Below are 22,412 nucleotides of genomic sequence, written 5' to 3'. Positions count from 1 at the left end.
TTTTATTTGTCCTGAAAATACCTGGAAGTATCAGGGAATCTTATCGCTATTCAGGAAATTTAATAATTTTCTTACTAAGAATGCATTTTAAAATAAGAACATTTAATATTCCTAGTTATTTTCATTCACTTATTGAACTTTATAGATCTAGAATGGTTTATGAAACAAATACATTTTTAAAATTCAGAGACTTCAAGTGATTTTTTTTGGTTCTAGAATATGCTTGTTTCGCATAACTTTTATGAATTTTGAACTGAAAAGTTATGATACTTCAAGAAATTTTCACAATTTCCTTGCACAGTTTTAAGGCTCATGGATTTTTATTATAATTTCTAATGACCTCATTCCATGGGAGATGTGGGAAAAAATCTATGAGAAAAACATCAACTGCATTCTACATTCATGGTACTTCTGAGAAGTTTTAAACTTCATGTGAAGGCTAAGCCTAAGATAGTAAACTCCAAACGAATTTTCATGAGAAATCTCCGTTGAAGATGAAATGGACTATGCTGATGTCTTCATTCAATTAAACTGCCTTGAAGTTCTTTTGTAGTTTGAGAAACTAGCCTCATCATTTTTTTAAGCTTCTCTAAACTTTTTCGGGCCTTCTAAATATTCTAATTTTCCTAACGATCATGAATTTTCTCTAAAGTGTTAACAATTCACTGAATTTCTCGAAACTTTTTTATAGCTTATGTAATTTCCCTGCTCAGGAATATCTCTGCTCTGAGAATATATGTGTTTTTTGTTTAGAGCTTTATTAGCGAGATCAATACCTTTCTCGAAGTTCTTGAAACTTCTCTAAAATTTTTGCAGTTCTTATAAAGCTTGTTGTAGGGGAAATGACGGCTTCGGCATGACAGACTATTTTCGGCTAATTTCACTGGATTTACTTACGAAAACCTTCGCTGAATACATTCTAACGATTCTTTAGACTTTCAGCTTTAATTTGATTATATTTTTGATTTACCACTGAAGAAAAAGTGATCTAGCAGGGTTTTCTTGAAATGAAACACACGCACTACAAAATGCTGCTGATTTCGAGATGCCGATAATAGAGCAGCTGTTTAACACGCAGCTGAAATAGAAATGTTGCCGTATAAAAAGATGTTGCCTACAATAGTCCCTCTCACTAGAGAATATTGGAGCTTTGTAGAAGCGTTTCAAAACAGTTTTTGACAATTATTTCGACTGAAATTGTTAGAGCAGCTACACCCAACCGGGGGATGTAAGATTCGCTTACAATTATGTGGGATTGATCATCAGAGGATGTTAGTGGAGACCGCATGAACCGAGGATGCGATATACCTAGCTGCGGTCCAATGCAAGAAAATTGGAGACCGAAAAATGTAGAGTGTATTAGTGAGTGAAATTAATTATGTCGAAAAAACATAGGAAACAGATTGCCGACTGGACTCGAAAACCACGAACGTTGCGATTATCAGACCTGTGCTTTCTCCACTGCTCTCTCCATGCTTCTGAGTATGGATAGCCTAAAAGCAAACATGAAGCGCTCATTTTCTCGCATACTCGACTTCGTATGCTTTTTCTGCTGGAGAGATTCGAAGCAAGTGTGTGCGTCTACAAGGTTACTGGTATAGTCGAAAGTGTAGATAGAACACGAAATAAAAAAGACAAAAAAAACATTGCATCGCCTACTAGGTCAATTTATAACATTCGTTGCGATGTTCATGAATAGAGGATGATAGGAAACGGAACTAACATTCCTTTCCTTTTTTCCTTTGGTTTTTTTTGTTTTTCCGTCGATCTTGTTTTCCGTGCTGAGCACCAATGCTACCGACGTGCCAGGAAGGCAGCTCCCACACCTGGACCCTACCTATCGACCCAACAACTCATGAACCGGGGACCAACGGCTTTATTTCCCTTCCGAAGGAAGGCGTGATCAGAGATGTTATTCCTCAGAACATCCCGGCGGCGCCGACTGGTATTGAACCCAGGCCTGCTGGGGTGAGAGGTAATCACGCTTACCACTACACCACCGGCGCCGTTGGAACGAACATTCATTGTAATAGATTTTTGGTTTGCGTGTACAAAATGCTGCTGATTTCAAGTTGCCGATGAAAGCACAGCTGTTTAACACGCAGCTCAAATAGAAACGTTGCTGAATAAAAAGATGTTGGTTATAATACTCGCTCTCACTAGAGAATATTTGAGCTTTGTAGAAGCGTTTCAAAACAGTTTTTGACAATTCTTTCGACTGAAATTGTTAGAGCAGCCACACCCAACCAGGGGATGTAAGATTCGCTTACAATTATGTGGGATTCATCAGCAGAGGATGTTAGTGGAAACCGCATGAACCGAGGATGCGATATACCTAGCTGCGGTCCAATGCAAGAAAATTGGAGACCGAAAAATGTACACGGTAAGAAAAAAATACTCAAAATTAAGTTAAAAAGAACTCAACGTTGGGTTCTATCATTTGAGGTCCGCCGTTGAGTCAATCAGAAAAGCGGCGTTGGTTAAAATTTACTCAACTATTGAGTAATAATAAATGAACTCAAATATAAGTTTATTTTCATTGAGGTTGCTCTTATGCGCCTTTAACCATTTCATTTTCACAAGCGTTGATAGACGAGTGGTCAACACACGGGCCCCGTAATCTCAACGTCCATGGTTCGGTTCCAGTCTGCTCTGTCTTATTATTTTTTTGTCAACTTGGTCAACGTGGATTCATGATCAGGATTACTCAAAATTGAGTTTTCTTCTTTAACTTAATTTTACCTAGCCCCACGGAAGCCACGTGATGAGTGAAAGTAACTCAATTTTGGGTACTTTTTCTTACCGTGTACTGCTTGCATGCTCGTGCCAAGCCAGCGGCAGCGTAAGGAAATGATCAAAGCTTGTTTTCAGGGTCTTGATACAAATTACACATGTAGCACATTTGGGTTAGTTTCGGAAACCGATTACCCGCGGTCGCCTCGGGGTTAGTAGAGTTTTTAAAGGATTGGGTAAGTGGTTAGGGCGATTACACAAAACAACAACTACTACTACTTCTACAACACATTACGTTCGCTTCAATCGCGAACAACACTGTTAACTTCAAAAAAGAAATCGAACATCAACACTGTATCAGTTTTGGATTTGGTGCGATTGGTTAGTTGGGCGTGATATAAATTGTTGTCCTATTATTCTGCCAAATTCACTATAATTTGTATTGCTATTTCGAAAAGTTACTTCTAATTCGATTTGTAATCCTTAATACTTGTGATCAATGTGCTAGCTATGATAATGATTTCTGCCTGATCATCATTCGGGTCTTTTTCAACGCATACGAGTCCCCCTTCCATTTACGCCAGACCACAATACGATTTGGGAGTCCTTGCGATCCGTAACGTGAATTTAAATTGCTGTAATGACACGCTTTGTACCACCATGCTCCAATATAGGTCAAAGCGCAATTCGAGTCGTGTTCATCGTTATCTCGATCAAATGTTGAAAATTTAACACCAGAGTGGTAGGTCAGACTATCATTGGCTGTCCCGCTGTATGTTCCAAGTTTACTCAAATTGTAAAACTCCACTTCGCTTCCGATTGCAAACTCGGAGTATCGAGCAACTGCTTTGTCTCCATCAAAACCTTCCATTACAATGGCCAATTCATACTGGGCGGAATAAGTTATCTAGAAATGAGCAAAATAATATTTGATAGTTAAATTAAGATTTACGTAAAGAACTTTCATCTACCTCATGCAGTTTATCAAGTCCCAACCAGAATTCTCCATCTAATGATCCGAAGCCTTCCTTGTATTCGGCCCAAGGACGATAGAAATTTACTGCACCATTGAAGCGGTTTTGGAACACAAGCCAGCCACCACCTTCAAACTCTTGGTCACAATAAACATCGAATGTTGTTTTGATTCCACGTGATACAGCCAGTCGATGGATGCCTGATTTTCTAGATAGCAATTCACTGCACGACCGAGGTAGTCCTGATGATAAACATTTAGTTTGCCTATTTAATACTAATAATTCATAACATACAGAATCGTACCAACCTGAAACCGTCAACCCATTACCTTCTCGGATGATCTCTCCAGAGTGTATCCACATCGAAGACTGAATATTTCTAGTTAATTCTTGAACATCATTGCGTAGATTTTGAATTTCTCCCGTCGATTTGAGCTGAGACTTCATTGCACTGCAAGATAAGTATTGTGTTAACATTAAATCTTATCAGCAGGAAAACAACTTCTTACACATTCTCGAGAGCGTCCAAACGGGCTGCGAGCAGTTCATATCCAAATGTGCTACAAGATGCTTGTTTCTCCTGAGCTGAAATGAGTGGCACAAAGAACAAGAACAAGAAAGTTCCGAAACAAAGAGTTTTAGTCATTTTTGTTGCGTTATAATATTAGCACTTGATCAAACTGTTCTGTCAGGCGATTCAACACAACTGATAGAAGGCATCATTGAACTGGTCCTTTTTATACAGCTCTCGTGGGGATTCACCAGTGGGTGCTGCGCTGCGGGGATTCCTCCGGCTAAATGCAATAAATGTGTAAAAATGACGTAATAAAAGAAATGCAGACAACAAAGTGATGTTCTGACAAGAGAATCAAATTGTTAAAGATTCCAAAGATTGTAACAGGGGGCCTCAGATAGCCTAAGTCAGTATGGTGCGAACTTGACAGCTTGATGGTTGACAGTAAGCCGAAGAGCGATTAAAGTTTAAAGAATTTGTTTCTAATTTGAGTGATAGAATGCCGGCAATGGAATGTAAGGTTTCCTCATTCGATCACTTATGGTTCTACGATTTCGCTTGTCAGTTTTTGGGTCACTGCTTAAATTTTCACCGCCATCCTCAATTTTCAAGTCATTTGTGATAACACAACCAAATGCTTTCTGATCTAAACCAACCAAATCAGACACTGAACATAAAAAAGTAAACAAACTGCCAAATGTCAAAATATCTGCAAGTAAGTTTTTTCGAGATCCATGATTAATTTCTTTGCGGTAATTATTCCCTCGAATTTCAATGAAATTAAGTGCATCACTTCATCTGTGTTAAAAAAAACACGACGGGTAATAATCTGTACTCGGAGACATCAGTCTTTATTCTCCATAGAACTATATTGACAATTTGATAAACCCATTCGCATAAACGGCCATTCTTGTACCGAATATGTCAACTCTAGACGATTAATATATACACAGGTACTATATCTGTTTACACACTTTGTCGCTTACGAAATATTTGAAATCAACTTGCATCAACTGTCAGTCAACAACGTAAGCTTCGAAAATTTCGCGGCACATTTTTATGGTGGTCAATAAAATGTCCCGATTACTAATAAGTGATATGTTTTGTATTCAAAATTAGAAAATTCGGCACCAACAAGACATCGACAATCCAAACACCTGTCATGACATTGACCGATTGAAACAATTGAACGTAAATAGCGCCACCGTCATGGCTCGGTTGTGTATGTTTTTATGGTTTTTTCACCATTTCTCATGCTTGAAATTTGTCTTTTTCGTTAAACCTGTTAGCCGCTCATAAACACATGATGCATTCACGGTCAAACATACCGTTCAAACTTACGCTTCTTTACTGGTGTCAAACTGTAAAACCATCGGACTTGTGTAGATTCTTGTTCAAATATTTACGGTCGAATCATAATTTCCGAACAATGTGTTTGCTTAATGATTAGAAATTGCCTCAAACGTGCAAACGTCTTTGCCAGCAAATGGTGTGACTTTTGTGGGGTTGCAATATAAGACCAGCACCGCACTCAGCTATTGCAAAGAAGGCAAAATAAAATTAAAGGGTTGTTTCCTAGACACGACCGCAGTATGACGTAGAACTACGTAAAATTGATGAAAGTCATGCATTTTTGACTATCATACTTTATCTTAAATTTTTCATGTATTTCAATTTTTCGGCTATGGTTCAAAACTTGTGACAATTCATGTTATCATAATCAGACCACCGTTCATCTTACGCAGGAGATATTTAAATTTAGTGTAATGGTTAAAAACTGACCGAATTTTCCCTACATAACTGCATTGGATTGATCAATGAATAGCTATTTTGTTGTGATCAATGTGCACTAAATTCGACATCGACATCGACTACAATAGGGACTGACACTATTTTTCTCACATTTTTTTGTTGATTTGCACCTCAGTATAGTACACAAAAACGACATACATGTTGTGGGATAAAACAATTCCCAAAAAATACTTTATTTCAGTAGCTCCATCATTAGTATTAAATAAGGTCTCTGAAGCAGTGAAGAGAGTGAAGGTTGCATTTTATGATAACGCAACAGGCAGTTGTTTTCCCTATCAGAAGACGGTATTTTAAATACTGAACAAAATGTTGGTTCATATGTCAGCGATGTACCGGGTTTAAGCACCTCTTTGTTCTCCAATTTAGAGGACAACCCCAACATAAAATTATCATGCATCATCATTATGTACTTCAGTAGAATCATGCAAAATAGAATACTGAGACTTTTCTCAAACCAAACGTTTGGTTTCCAAAAAGTAGATGCTTAGTACAACATCAATTGGAATTAGTGGGATTCAGTTATTGAATTTCAAAGTCAGAGCAAAAGCTCGTATACAGGTTCTCCATCTGATGTCACTGAAGTTATCCAGTACCATACCATCCAGCATGTACTAATTTGTAGTACAGGAAGCCATCCAGTATCATACCATCCAGAATGCATCATAAATCAACTATTGCATACTTCACGGCGTAAATGGAGCAATTGTGCTAAATTAACTTTTAAATCAAAATTTACAACCATTAATGATATTACATATGCTTTTTTTTTTTTTTTTTTTTTTTTTTTTAAATTAGTGGCATCGCGAGTGATAATTTTTAATTTCAGTTTATTTACGCGCTGCAAGGTGCGTGCATGAGTTCGGCCAATCGGTGTTGATGTTGGCTCGCTGCTTGCAACTTTTTTTGTGTTTTCGAAAGAAATTGATCGAAAGTGTACCAAAAGTGCTTCTAAACGTGTTTCGCAGTTGGGAGTGGTGAAATTCGTAAATTCGCGGTTTATGTTCAGTGAAAATTCCGTATCACAAAATTGCTCACCGAGTTCCCTTTTTTTGCCGTTCGACGATGACGGGCATGCGAGAGAAAAATAAGCATCGGGAATGTGCTCCCGGATGTATTGATTTGGTAAGTACGTTCCAGTTGAAGATTGTTCTTATACATATCTCGATTGCATTTTCGAGAGGACGTCCGGAGAGCTTTGAGATTTAGGCGTTGTTGCTTTTGCGGGCAGACGAGTTGGTCGCCGGTAAGGGTCAGTAAGTGCTGCCAGCAGATGAATCAAGAGCTATTCGAAACAAAATTGGAAAGAAATGTCCATTCAAATCGATTTAATACAGTTGAACAAATTTCAAAACTATATACGTGCCAGATTTGGAAATAATATTTTTTGAATCTGGAAGTGTGTTTATGATACCATTATCCATTTGATAAAGGTAGAGTGAACATGCGGGGCTTATTGTAAGTAAAAGTGACCTCGGAGTGGTCGTGAATTACCAGGCATTCTGAAATGGGTCACTGGAGCTGCAATAGAGCTAACACCTTCTAACTCCCGGACTAAACCTGCTTTAATTGAAGGTTAATAAAAAGCAGTTTTCTTCCATAATAACACTGCCGGACAGTGGGGGTTAGATTGTACACACACACACACACATTAATGATATTACATATAATTTAACCATGTATGGTGGGAAAACCAGTGACAAACCATTCCAGTTCTTCACCTAGAATATTCTAGAATATCTAAACAAGACATTTAAACATTAAGACATTTTGGCTAATTTTTTTGAAATTGTTTGATTGATTTTTTTTACTTCAAAGAGGAGTTCTTCAAAGAAATTTGAAAATTTTTCTACAAATACTTGCTGGATGGGAATACTGAGTCAAATATAATTAAAGGGATTTATTCAGAGTATTCAGTAATATCTTAAGATGACATTTGCATACTTAAACATCATGGCTAATTGTTTTGAAATTGTTTGATTGATTTTTTTACTTCAAAGAGGAGTTCTTCAAAGAAATTTGAAAATGTTTGTCCCATGCTAGTCGAAATTCTACTACTACACAATGTTTGTTTTGATTTGCTATGAAAGTTTGACAGATAAAATGAGGGGTTAGTGGATTTTCCTATGTTTCGAGGGACACATCGATTAGCTTGGGACCGAAGAGAGTACCAGAGCTGACCCAAAAAGTTGAGCACGTTTCTTCGGGACCTTGTGGTCTTAGAGTTACCTCTATGGCAATATCCCGTTCATACAACAGCCTATCGGCCTATATCACGTGATAAACACGATACAAAGAACGTACCAAAAATTAAGATAATTTCACCCAACTAGGTCCTATACTGCGGGAAGCCAAAAGTAAGTAAGTAATTTCTTTGAAGTAAAAATAAATCAATCAGACAATTTCCAAACAATTAGCCATGATGTTTAAGTATACAAATGTCTTCTTAACATATTACTGAATACTCTGAATAAATCACTTTAATTATATTTGACTCAGTATTCCCATCCAGCAAGTATTTGTAAAATAATATGAAAAATTCTTTGAAGAACTCCTCTTTGAAGTAAAAAAAATCACTCAAACTATTTCAAAACAATCAGCCATGATGTTTAAGCATGCAAATGTCTTCTTAAGATATTACTGAATACTCTGAATAAATCACTTTATTTATATTTGACTCAGTATTCCCATCCAGCAAGTATTTGTAGAAAAATTTTCAAATTTCTTTGAAGAACTCCTCTTTGAAATAAAAAAAGTCAATCAAACAATTTCAAAACAATTAGCCAAGATGTCTTAATGTTTAAATGTCTTGTTTAGATATTCTAGAATATTCTAGGTGAAGAACTGGAATGGTTTGTCACTGGTTTTCCCACCATACATGGTTAAATTATATGTAATATCATTAATGGTTGTAAATTTTGATTTAAAAGTTAATTTAGCACAATTGCTCCATTTACGCCGTGAAGTATGCAATAGTTTATTTATGTTGCTTTCTGGATGGTATGGTACTGGATGGCTTCCTGTACTACAAATTAGTACATGCTGGATGGTATGGCACTAGATAACTTCAGTGACATCTCCATCCGTTCAATGTTTTGATAGTAAGCATCATAGTTAAGGTACACCGGGGTAAGTTGAAACAGTACGTGCATCTCTTAGCGGAAGTGAATATTCACTGTAATTATTTTTGAGAGGCATTGTGTACTACCGCAAACTGCTATATAAGAAATAATCTCAGGCCGTTCGCAATGCTGTTGTATTTTATAAGGATTGTTTCAATTTGAAACTAGAACAGAAACGCACCTCTCGCAATGCTGAGTTGCAGTTTCATTATTCGAGCACTATTTTGCACCAGATTTGCAACTGCTCGACTATTCTGTTTTATTTCTGAGCGAGTTTAAAGCACGAATGGAACTCTGTTTCAAATTTCTTTGTATGTATTTAAAGATGTTTCGAAGAGCTTCACAAACAACTCTATGAACTTCATAGAGAACAGTAAAGTTTATGGAACTTGATGATTACAAACATCTTTTAGAACTGTGCGTTGCGCTGATCGTGTTGCAGTTTTATTTTTGACAGTTTCAAATTATAGAATTGTCGAGGAGTTTAAAACAATTTTGAAACTCAGCATTGCGAACGGCCTCAGTGATTATTCACTTCCGCTAAGAGATACATCTACCGTTTCAACTTCCCTACGCGTTTCAACTAGCCCCGGTGTAGGGCAATGGATTTTGCTTGGACCTATTTATGTCATTTTCGCACTGCGCCTAAATGTATGCCTGTTTTTCTATGAATATAACATATGGACATGAAAAATGTGTGTTTGGTGAAAAAGTCTAACTTACTAGTTTCTATTAATACTAAAGAATGAATAATGTTCTCAAAATAGGATTTTATTGAAACGCGGGTTCGTAATCACCCAAGCACTCCTGAGTCCTGAGTAATTGGACTAATTGTAAACAGTAGATAGAGCTTATTTTTCTATGATGCACGGCATATGCATATAAGTTAACATCCGACGTCCCTCCTTCTTTACGTATTCTGCACAAAAAATACATACGAAATCCCTTCTTTTTTACATATTCTGCACAAAAAAATGCTGGTTAAGCCCCGCCCCTGCCAGGTTTTCCCGCCGTTTTTTTTATGAATGGGGCGGGGCAGAACGTATCTTTTGTGCAGAATATGTAAATAGGATGGACTTCGGATGTTAAGCTAATTGCACTAGATATGTTTTACAGTCACTTACATCAAAATTTCGTAAATGATTTTTTTCTCAAATTTGAATGTTTTGTCTCTCTGGGCAGTGGCAGTAAGCGGGTAAAATATTAATTGAATCAAACTTTCTGGTTGGTAGTTAGTTGCCGCCTGTTTTCGGATACGTTTGAAGTCCTCGCGTTTGGAGCACTGTCTGTCGGAACCTTGATATGCACCACCACAGTTGGCGCATTTTAACGCCACGGCTCCATCCGCAGGGCAGTTGGAAGTGGCGTGTTCTCGAGCGCAGTTGCTGCAGCGTGGCTTGATGTTGCAGTTGCGGGTACCGTGTCCAAAATTGAGGCACCGCTGGCACTGCGTTACGTCACGATGGCCGCCACGGTATGGCTGCCACCGTATGATGATGGAGTAGATCGATCGGATGGCTTGCAGCGCATTGAGAGTCACCGTCCCGTTCTGGAAGTGCACCAGGAAGAGACAATACGGGTACGTCTTCACGTTTTCGTCTCTCCTTGTCATTCGGAAAACAGCGATTGGGGCTAGCTTGTACCGGTTGATTTCAGCTTCGAACATCTTGGGGTCAAAGTTTGGTAGACCCCTGATGACTACCTTGAAATTCTTCTCACCGGGGATGTCGTGCGTGAAGAATTCCGCCTTGGAATCCTTCAGATATTTCACGGCCACTTCGTACTCCGCTTTTGTTCGCAGCATCACCTTGGTGCCGATCCTGCCGAGCTTAAACTCAGCTGCAACGCCCAGCGATGAGAGATCGCCAATCAGCGTGTTGAGTGGTACTTGCTTCACCACCAGTGGAGGAAGCTTGATTTTCGCCGCACTCGGGCCGGCAGAATTCTCGGTTTCGACGGCGTCGCCGAAATCACCGATGTCGCTGGCGTTCGTCGCGGTAACATCGTCGCGTCCGCTCGTACCATCGGACTGTCCTTGATTCTTCTTCCTCTTTTTCGTCCGCTTCACCGGGACTGGGTTGGTATTTTCAACATCGGTGGGAAGAGTAGCGTACCTATTTGAGGTAGGTACCGAGCTACCCTCACCGCTGTTCTTCTTCTCCGCTTGATCACGAAGTCTGCTCCGGGAGCGCTGTCTTCCCATCACGCGATGCGACCGACACTACTGACGACGCGACGTGCAGTATATCTGCGAACGTTTGTAACAAACTATAGGTTAATCGAACAACTCGACAGAGCGAGCAAAGACCGAACTGTACTGCTTGACGTTCAAGCAGCTAATGATGGTTCATGCCCATGTTAAGCAGAGGCAGGAAAGCAGCGCTGTTTTATATCTTTTCAGGTTCAAGCAGAATGATGTGCAACCAAATGGTATTCGTTTATGATGACTGGGTTTGGGGAAAAAGTTTAGTTCATAAAAACAGTAATAAATTTTCATGTGCGCATTTTCAACAGGTTTTTGATTAAAAATTGGAAAAGTATTTATCTCAGCAGATTTGTTAAGCAATATCCTATCGAATGACGATTTGGATTTTAATTTAATCTATAAATGACAAAGTTACAAGCGTTCAAAACCTAACACAATTTTTTTTCATTTGTACCCCAGTATAGTCGACAAAGACGTAGTTCAACGTCAAAAAAAAAACCAACAAAAATGGCGGACAAGTGACCTCAGACCTAGAGACCAGACAGCTTTAAATCAAGAGTAATTTTAAGGCAAATTTTGAGTAGCTCTGAGTTACTCGCGCTGCTCAATGATGAATATCGTTGTTAACATGTCAATATGTATCGCAGCAACTCAGTCAACGAGAGAAAAGTTTTGATCGAGTTATGTGTCACATATGTTTCACCGGTGTAAGTTCAAAACAAATTTTTAAACTTCTTTTTTTATATCCTACCGCATCACTTGCATTCCCGGCATTTTTCATGACTTTAATTACTTTGGTCAGCCATGATTATGGTACATGTTGCTTCTACCATAGAATTATTTCAAACATCGCAGCTTGCCTCGTCAGTGGAATGAAAAATCATTGCCATTAACGCTTTGTAAATTGAACGCATACTACAATATTCTACCTAACACGTAATGAAAAATGCACACCGACAACCCTGCCATTAGTTCATGAAAATCCATGAGTTTTATGGACTTAAAAGTAATATATAATTGAAAATATTTTCGAAGAAACTAAACAAAATAAAAAATCATCATTTATTTCTTAATAATTGCATTTAAGGACAATTGTGAACACATTCGAAAGATGATATGATGTGAACATGTGAGTTAGCTTTAATTGTCCAAATTCGTGGTGGCCATTTGACAGGGATGTGCAGGTAGTTCAAAATGCTGCAGGTCCGTAACTACATGTACATAGACTCACCTGAGATGATCATGTTTCTTTCCTTTATTTTTTGCATATTTGTAGTTCTACTAACTCAAACAAAACAGGAACAGCTCTTGATGATCTGGGAATAATATTACGGGTTTTAATCAACGTTATTAGTGCAGAGTATTTGTTAAAACACCATCCTTGTCGTTACTACCGAATGTTCAAATAATAGGATGACGGACTATGCAATCATTCCCTGATCATTCCTGTAAATCCATATAAGTTGTTGGAGTTCGTATGATCGATGCTGGAAGATAGACAAACGTTTTCAGTTTGAAGCAGTATCTATACTTAAAAAAGAAAGTTTGTTTTAGAGAGAAAAATAACTTACTTGCATTTAAACAAAACTGCAGCTGATAAATAGACTTTCAGCTCAAGAAATATAAATCAAATTCTTATACAAAACTGTCCATGATGGCTGACGTTATGTTGTTTGTAAATACGACAGATTGAAAAAAGTTAAATTAAGGCTACTTTGTTATTTTTTGAGTAGCTACGAGTACAGCTGACTTGCCCCTAGCCTCAGGCCTTAAAGCCCTAGTCAACACTCTTTCCAACATAAATTTTTCATTATTTTATTTTATTGTTTAGGAAATCCACTGGAATACGAGGCGGTTCTTTGATTATCGATTGATAACAGCGAGTGTGGTACTAGCAGTGTCTGTTTTTATCATTTACCATCACATGCAAGGAGTATCGCTGCAACCCAGTGTCGATGAATTGCGTTTGTTTTGAACATCTTTGTAGTTACGAAACGAGCGAAATGAACAAATGAGTTTATTATACATCAACGAATACGCGTTTGTTGATATTCACCAGTGCTCGATTATCAAACCCAAAATTGTCAAAATCAGAAGTGATCCTCAAAAGCAAAATAATCAACGACATTTTGGGCAAAATGATTATTTTGAATATTGTCGACCACACTGCCTAAATCACCGATATTATCATCAGTTCAGCTTGAGGCAATAATTTGCCGTCGACTTATGTCTAAAAACCACGTTCTTCAGCGCTATATTTGTTTAAAATGAAAATAATCATTTTGCATTTGATCCTCAATATCATCCCGACCAAGATGAAGACGAATATCAATATTTACAACAACAGAGGCGATAATGAGAATCCAGCCACGAATGAAGAAAAACAAATGTAATTTTTGATACTCAGAGGTTGCCTAGATCAAGGGAATTTGTTTATATCAAAATTCAAATTCATGCAGGTAGTTGGTCTATCTGTTTAGGTTTTCTTCATTTTCAGCTAAATTGAGTGTAGAAGAAAGGATTTTTATCAGCACTGGGTACTAGTACTAACCTTCTTCGATTGGCCGAATGATTCTTTGAAATACACGATATCGGAATACGTTCAATGGTACGCCATTTGTAGTGACAAGTTCTACCATTGACCCCATGTACGTTTGCTGATCCATGCGAATATCGATTTTGGGTAACTTTCGGGGAGAAGGCTGCTTCTGAATAACTCCAAGCTGGATGGCCAAAGCTCCATCCACAACCATGTAATGCCGCCGGTAGCTGTACTTTGTCAGGTCCGTTATTTTCTTCGCGCACGTTTTACAGACAGCTTCCTTTCTTGTAAGATTTATTTCAAGTAAATGCTCGTTTTTCTTTTAAATTAAAGAAAATTTATTTTAAATTAAAGAAAATTACTTTTAAACGACATAATTAAAAATCGCAATTCCAATTTGTGATGAAAAGAGAACTGTGTTTCACGACTTTTTGAAAGAGGCGTATCTGTACTGATCAAGGTTTCACGTCGATTACTGTAGATTTACCAAATTATTTGAATTACTTTTGATAAAAATGGTTTATTTGACGAATAGGGGAAATGGCTCTAATGTTGGCCTATGTATCTAAGATTGGGCCCATCGCTAAAAATCAGCAATTTATCAGCTTTATCTAGATGAACACGTCATTGGGAAGGTACTAATGGATATTTTTGGTCGCCATTGAAAATTCAGTCGATTGCTGAATTTATGTATGTATGGGCCCAAATTAGTGGCATTTAAGCCGACATTAAATCCATTTCCCCTACATAAGAATTTCGTACAAAAATATGTTTGTAATTAATGTTGGTGTTTTAATTTTCAGCAAATTAATTAAGATTTTGTAACACACGAAAGTTTTACGAGTTGGTCTTCCAGTTGAGTTAGTTATTTCGATGTCGAATTGAGACGTCGCTTAGCGACACACAGACATTATGAGAATGTGAGATGCGACAAAATTGAAGAGAGAGAATGAGAGTACTACAAATCTCTTGCGCATGACACTGCTATGACTGTGAGACTATTCGTATTGCGGCAGCGCGCGCACTGAAGCCTGATTCAAACTAAAGAGCCTGAATTTATAAAGAGACGACATGTCGAAATTGGAACAATCGATTATCTGTCAAAGTCATAGGAAAAGTCATTCTAATCGAGCAGAAGACCTGTCAGATGGATAAGATGTCGCCTCTTTATAAATTCAGGCTCTTTAATTCAAACTTCAATGGCTGCTCACGAGCTACCAATAAAAAAGTTCTCGAGTTATAGTTCGCGATCTATTTCATCACATATCGGGAACAAAAAGTTGCAAGCTAGAGCAAAAATATCTTTTAACATACGCTCTCTCTTGCAGGTGAGTCAAACTGGGAGTGATATTAGTTCCACTCAATCTCAAACAAGAAAGTTCACTCGGGAAAAGTTTGTGAAATTCCCATCGATAATTTCTCTAGTGAAAACATCTCGCTTGCGATAATGAACTTTTGACGATATTTGTAACACTAATTCGTACACCCACCTTCGTTATGCGGTGTGTAGAAAATTAATCACGGTTCGCGCTTTTTATGATACAAGTGTTATTCTAGAAAAAAAAATCGGGTTTTAAAAGTGAATTAGCTTGAAAATGCTTGTAGAAGCATGTCGCAATTGTTTTTAGTGCTGTTCCGAGAAGTGAAAGCTAGTGAAAACATTTAATGAAAGTTCATGCCCTGAGCATTTGCATTTATTATGAATGCATGAATAAATTGGTAACATTTTGGCGGAAAAGTCTTAAAATATGTATCCAGATCATATTCGTACAATTCAGGCCCATTTTTAAGGTATGTTATAAGAAATTTACTAGTTGTGTAGGAAGATATCTTTCGTATCAGCATATCAAAATACGTTTATTTAGATTGTAGTGGCAACCATTGTTGCATGACATGCCGTGGATCGGTACAGAATGACTCACTTCATCGGTTTTCTACAAAATAACGTAACGCTCAATCGAAAAAAACTCTTCCGTGCAAAATTAAAGAACTAGAATTGCTATAGCTAGCAATTTTTATAACATTGATTTATAGTTTAAATTTTCTGAAAACCATTTTCTAAATTCAATTTTAGGACCACAATCATAGTGGTCGCAAACTTTGCTCATAAATTACACAAGTATTTTTCCTTCGAAGGCACAAAGTATTAATTCACTACAAATCATTTTTTTGTAACGCAACCCCAAGCATTAGATTTTGTTTTCCTAATTTATTTATTGATTTATTTATTACGTCAGCACCGAGAGCATGATCAAGCTTGCGCGTGACGTTTTTTGTTAGCAGTAATTGATTAATATTGTAAGATATCTTTCGGTAATTCAATTCGAAATATTCTGCGAAAATTATTGATAATTGAAAACGGATGAAATATTTATTCGGCAATGTCTTCTATGCGTTATTGCAAGAACTCCTTGATGAAAACGCATGAAAATAAAAAGTAAAAATAATGCTAAATTGATAGTATTCCTAAATCATGTTGGATACGCGTGTATTTGTGAAATAATAAAAACAATTCAAATGTGTGTATGCAAAAGCTAATTCCAAAAAAATATGCGTAGATTAACAAGTTAAGCTACAGTGAAAGCGTATAATAAAAACGCTTATCTGGATATGTTTTAAAGATAATTAGATGAATTGAACTATTACGAAATCACCCACCTTTGCCATTGCTAAACAAACAAAATTGATCCTGAATTGTCTCAAGTTGTTTCACAAGTATTTGAGGATATTATGCGAAAATTTCAGCCTTTTCGATGAAGGTATTCTGATATATTATGGTATTTTTAAAGATAATTAGATAAATTGAACTATATCTTCAACTATTGTAGAAATCATCCACCTTTGCCATAGATAAATATAATATTTTTCAAACCAAATTGATCCCCAATAAGTTGTTTCACAAGTACTCGAGGATATTCTGTGAAAGAAACAGTCATGAATTGAGTCATTTCGATATATCTGGATAATTTTAAATATAATTACATAAATTGAACTATTTTAGAAATTACCCATTACTAAATGAAATATTTTTTCAATCAAAAGGTTCCTCAATTTTTCCGGAACTTCGGAAGGCCTTCCCTGAACTTTGGTAGGACTTCTCTGAAATTCGTTAGGACTTCCCTGTTGTACGGCAGGTCTTCCCTGAACCTGGAATATTCGAATTGAAGTTTTCATTTCAGTAGTAGAATTATTCTAACTATACATTAACTTGGTGTTTACAAATATGATCAAAAAGTCAATACTTCCCATTTTGCTAATTTGCAATTCAATGCTGCAATCCAGCAATACCGCATTTTGAATTTGGGTATGGTTCGAACGGGTGTGGAGTCACTATCAACGGAAAAGCATTAACTTTCACCTTAATGCATCAAATTTTCCCGAGCAACACCAGGGGTAATCGACTAGTTCCAATATAATCTGAAAAGCTTTATTCTCATTCTTTGAACCAATGTTTGGCCATTAGCAGACAATGTACACAAAAGGGTCGACCTTTCGATTTGAGCTCACACTAGAGCAAAATCAGACCCATTTGTTAGCAAAGCTGCGCATTTATCACGCGGAAAATATCAAAATCGTGACCGCGTGTACGTACGTCTCTCTTATGATGCGATTTCTTCTCCAACGTAATCCACTGATTATATAGGCATCAAAGCTCAACACATTGTAGAATAGTGTGCTTGTATCTAACATTTTCAATGTAACGCAATCACTTCGTGGAGGTTGTCCTGAACAAAAATTTTCCAAACAGTAACGTTTATTCACCGAAATAAATCTGCCGTTTAATTAGGTCTATTCTCCAATTACGATTTAGAGAAAAAAAAAATCATGAGCATCACGATTCTTGGCTCGATTTCGGCTGCTTGTTCCCCAATCCCAATCATGCTTCATTGATTGGAAGAGCGCAAATCCCAAAGCTCGGCGTTTCTTTCCAGTTTCTTCCACTGCACTCGATCTCCGTGTCATCAGATAAAATTTAATTAATCCTTATTACTTTCATGACTGCATCATTAATTAACCAGCCTGGACCTGTAGTAAGCATGCGGTCTGCTGATGCAGTCAGTCAGTCAGTGGGGTGCATCGGAGTGCGGAGAGAGTGCTGAAATCATGCTGCGCACCGCGGAAAAATAATGATAATAACCGTTTCTCTTTATGGATTTATTTTGTCACAATGCTGTGCACTACCAGGCACAAATGTTGCCGATGGAATCGATCTGCAATCATGCCGATCGATGGACGGATTCACTGCCGGCGGGAGTAGTGGAGATCGTGGTTTGATATGAAAATTGGTTTCTTTTTAAGGAAGTGAAATTCAACCCCGAAATGGCCCATTGAAATGAACGTTACTGCATTATGGCGATGATTTCAAGTGTTCGCGATTGGATGCGTGTGCCGTATTGTTAATTTGAATGGAAATAATGGAGAAATTTTGGTGATGGTTAAGTGTAATCTGATATTCGTCTCGTATTAAACATACCAATGAAATGCTTTTTTCAATGCATAAAGTGGACATTTTGCCATCCTTTAGGTGTTTTCCCAATATATAGGTAGTTGGTAGGATAAAATCGAGTCAAAAAACGCGAGACCGCTCCTTGCCCCAGTGGGCTGGGTTCAATCCCAGCACATGAATATAGATTCAGGACCATCGAATTGCATAAATAGTATGAAGGTTACGATTATCATCAACATTTTTCATTACGATCGGTTTTTTGTAAGGATTCACCTCACTGTGCAGTATAGTGACAGTCGACATATCGCTGGTCAAATGTCACCAGTATAGCCAAAAAGTGGAATGAGTTATTTATGCTTGTTAAGGACACTATTGACGGAAAAAAAAACATTGTTTTGGCTCTTTAATTTGTCAATAAAATCATTAATTCACAAATTTTTTGATGAGATAACAAGCATTAAGTTATATGATGAATTTTTGAAACAGGATCTCTTAATAAACAGATTAGCTGTGAGGTTGACGAAAGAAATAGTCATAATTAAGGAGGAGAAAGAAATCGTGTTTGGAGTAACAGAGAGAATGAGGAAGTCAGAGCCCTATATTTTGGAAGTAGTGGAGAAATATAGTGAGATGGAATTTTGTGCGGTAATTACAAGACCTCATTTCAAGCATAGTTCTAATAATCAGGCATTTAAATTAGCGGAAGACAGATACTTGACTAAACCAAAAGAAGAGTATTACAATTTTAGCTTACAATCATCTAAGGAAGTTCTTAAGATTAAAAAGATAGATGGAGATGGGAATTGTCTGTTAAGAGCTTTGTTGGACCAGCTTGGAAGAGTGAAAAACGAATACTATATGTCAGATTACAATGTAGCAAAGCTTCGTTATATTATAGTTAATTACATGAAGATAAACAGGGAACGTTTTGAAGTGTACCTAACAGAATACATGTACATTGAATTGGAAGGAAGTTTTGAAGCGGCGTTGGAGAAGTTGAACCAAAATGGGTATTGGTTAGGACAAGAAGCAAAAGTGGAGGTAGAAATCTAAGTGATAGATCAGAATGGAAATATGTATGTTCGGAGAAGCTCAGAGTGGAAGGAAACAGCTTAGACTATTTTATACAGGAGGAGTAGTCCAAAACCACTATGACAGTATAATTGATAGAACAATCGAAAATGTTTCAACTATAACTCACACTCAGGTTTGTGATTCAGAAGTTATCGATAAGAGAAATCAAAATGATAGAAGTAAGCCTTTAAGTAGGTGTGCAAGGGAATGAATAAAGTAAGAGAACCAGCAATTTTCAAACAAAAGCATGAAAGAAATCGAAATAATTCTGAATATTCGGTTGAAATCAAACTAGTTGAAAGAAGCATAGGAATAAAAACTGGTAGTTGGAATGTAAGAGGGTGCAAAACATTAACCAAAAGGACCGAAATTGACGGTACGTTAGATGCATATGGAGTAGATGTAGCAGTATTTCAGGAAGCAAATACCCTAGGGAATCAAATACACACAGCGAATTTCACTTGGATGGTGGAAGGCAATCATATTAATAAGACAAGAGGACTAGCAATTTTTATTAGGAAAGGATCAGGAATAAAAGTTGTTCATATTAAAGAAAGAAAAAGAGGCATTATGTGGTGTAAGCTTCTAATAACTGGAATTAATTTAATATTAATAAATTTTCATGCACCTAATGTTAGACAAAATACATTTTTATCTAATCAAAAGACAAACATAGAAAGAACTTGTTGATCATGTGTGATTTTAATGCACAACTAGGAACAACAGACATGAGTAGTGAGGACCATCAATATATGGTAAATATGATCGGTCATGAAAATGGAGAACTGCTCAAATTATTCTTGCATACATCAAAAATTAAAAACGTTTCATCCAAAATAGGGAAGGATATAAAAGTAACTTGGAAATGTAAAGACAAACAAATTCAAATATATCATATTAAGATTAAATTTATTAAAGGATATTGGACGCAGATCAAACCGAACCATAAACTGATTCAAGTTGGTATTTTACTTAAAAATGTAGAAATTCAAGCATCGAAAGCAGAGGAATCATCTGTATAGAATTGTTTAAGGATCCAAGTATTAAAAAGAGATATCAGGAAACAAATAAAATCAACACACAAACAAATATTCGGTAGATCAAAGATACTCAAAACTAGTTAAAAAGATTAAAATAGCCGCTTCTAGCATATAAAGAGTAAGTAAAATCCCAAGTACACCAAAGCGGAGAAAAGCTTTTAATAATTTAAGAGATGCTTTGAGATTTTCCAAGAAACATCGTGACATGCAGAACTATAAATACAATTAGGTAATCATAAACAATAGTTAGCTCAAGCTGTAAATGACCATAAGGAAGAAGAAATTATGATATTCTTTAGACAATTAAACGGTTTTGACGTAGGAATGCGAATAAGAAAAACATACAGTTATCTAAAAAACTTCATAAAACAGAAGAACAACAAAGCGTCAAAAATTAGTACACGAGTATGGGATAATATTTTGAAGGATTGTCAAGGGCCAGAAACAGATTTTCGTAATGAACACGATTACGTTCCGTTACCAAACCGTCCTACCTTAGATGAAATTAGATTTATAATCAATAGTTCTTTTAATGGATAACGCCAGGGCCAGACCGCGTTTATTTAGAATATCTTAAAAATGCAGATCAGAGCACGATAGAAGAGCTAGTTGAAATTATGAAGTTGGTAAATGTAGAAAACATAATGCCAATCGACGCAAATTCCCATTCCAAAAAAGGCAGGAGTTTCAGAAGCCGATCGTTTTCGTAGAATATCTCTTTGTAGTGTGCCTTATAAAGTATATGCTAAATGGATAGGTAACAAACTTCGAAAATTCACATGAGATGCAGGGTTCCATCAAACAGCATTTACAAAGGGTAGATCAACAGATGATCATATATTCATTGCTAGGTGAGACATGGAAAAATATTGGAATGCAGGAAAAGATCTAATTGTTTTAGCGTTGGATATCAGTAAGGCATTTGATACAGTAAATGTGAAGAGTTTAAGTGAAGTTTTGTTAATTTAAATGTTCCATCTAGACTAGTTGACAGGGTGTTATTATGTGTTAAGGATGAATTCACTAGAGTTTTATGGCAAAACCAATTTTCTAAAGAGTTCAAAAGAGGTAAGGGAATTAAACAAGGATGTCCCCTGTGACCTCAATTTTTCAATTATTTAATACAAGATGTTCTTAGATTGCTTAAAACTGCCGATAATTTTAGCATTTTCGATGACATATTAATAATAGCAAGAAGTATAAATGAGTAAGAGAATATTCTTAAAGTCTTATAAGAGGGGCTATCCAAAGTAGGTCTTAAAATCAAAAGGGAGAAAAGTCAAATTTTAGTTTGATACCCAAATGACATAGCAGTACAGCCAAACGAATTAATGCTTCATGGAACTGCTTTCAAAACTAGTGAATATATTAAGTATTTAGCAACCCTAAACAGAAAATTAACCAATAGGCATAGATCTATAAACGGTTTGAAAACTTCAATATTAGTAGTAGATTTTTACACAAGATTTCATCCGAGTTGGGAATTAGGGAATTGAAGCGATTTGGACGGGGAGAGTGGGAATGCCAACTCCCTGTTGATAACATTTCGTGGATAAAGGGCGGGCTCTTCTCCCCACTCATTGGGGCATCTTCCTGTTTGGGGGCTTGTCTTTTTGCCCAATTGGCTGATCAAGTTGCTGGAAGGAGATTCTTTATTGTTCCGTAGATGCGTATAGGCGACTTTGCCTATCGATCTACCATATCCGTTTTTGGCCCTTCAGACAGCGACATGTTGAGGACAATCAGAGGTTATTAAGCTTGATCAAGACAAACAGAGAAGAGAGCACACTGCTGTCGGACTTAGTTTCCGTGCTACAATGGGTGGTAAACCACTATCATCATCATTTAATTTGTCACTCAAATCAGGCGATTTCCATTAGTTTGAGAGAAATCATTTTTAATTCTAATATCGGCCAGATATTAAAATTATAGAGAAATTGCAATTAGCTTA

General features: G+C 36.8%; 1 protein-coding gene across 2 annotated transcripts; it reads right to left on the bottom strand.

The window, feature by feature from the left end:
* Positions 1–3,193: 3,193 nt before the first annotated feature.
* LOC135698166 (microfibril-associated glycoprotein 4-like) lies at positions 3,194–4,382 on the bottom strand. 2 transcript variants are annotated; one of them, XM_065218060.1, is made up of 4 exons: positions 4,217–4,382; positions 4,016–4,158; positions 3,705–3,949; positions 3,195–3,640 (listed from the first exon to the last, which is right to left on the bottom strand). In XM_065218060.1, the coding sequence occupies exons 1-4, from the start codon at positions 4,351–4,353 to the stop codon at positions 3,242–3,244; spliced, it is 924 nt and encodes a 307-aa protein (XP_065074132.1). In that variant the 5' UTR covers positions 4,354–4,382; the 3' UTR covers positions 3,195–3,241. The 2 variants fall into 2 exon arrangements, with proteins under 2 accessions (XP_065074131.1, XP_065074132.1); XM_065218059.1 differs by having other exon boundaries at positions 3,194–3,640; positions 3,705–4,158.
* Positions 4,383–22,412: the final 18,030 nt, after the last annotated feature.

The sequence above is a fragment of the Ochlerotatus camptorhynchus genome, unplaced genomic scaffold (assembly GCF_037179485.1).
Source record: "Ochlerotatus camptorhynchus isolate MF236.1 unplaced genomic scaffold, CSIRO-AGI_Acam_v1.1 ptg000083l, whole genome shotgun sequence".
In the NCBI taxonomy this organism is placed as follows: Eukaryota; Metazoa; Arthropoda; class Insecta; order Diptera; family Culicidae; genus Ochlerotatus; species Ochlerotatus camptorhynchus.
Note: the sequence above shows the minus strand (reverse complement) of the source record. Positions and strands in the feature narration are given on the sequence as shown.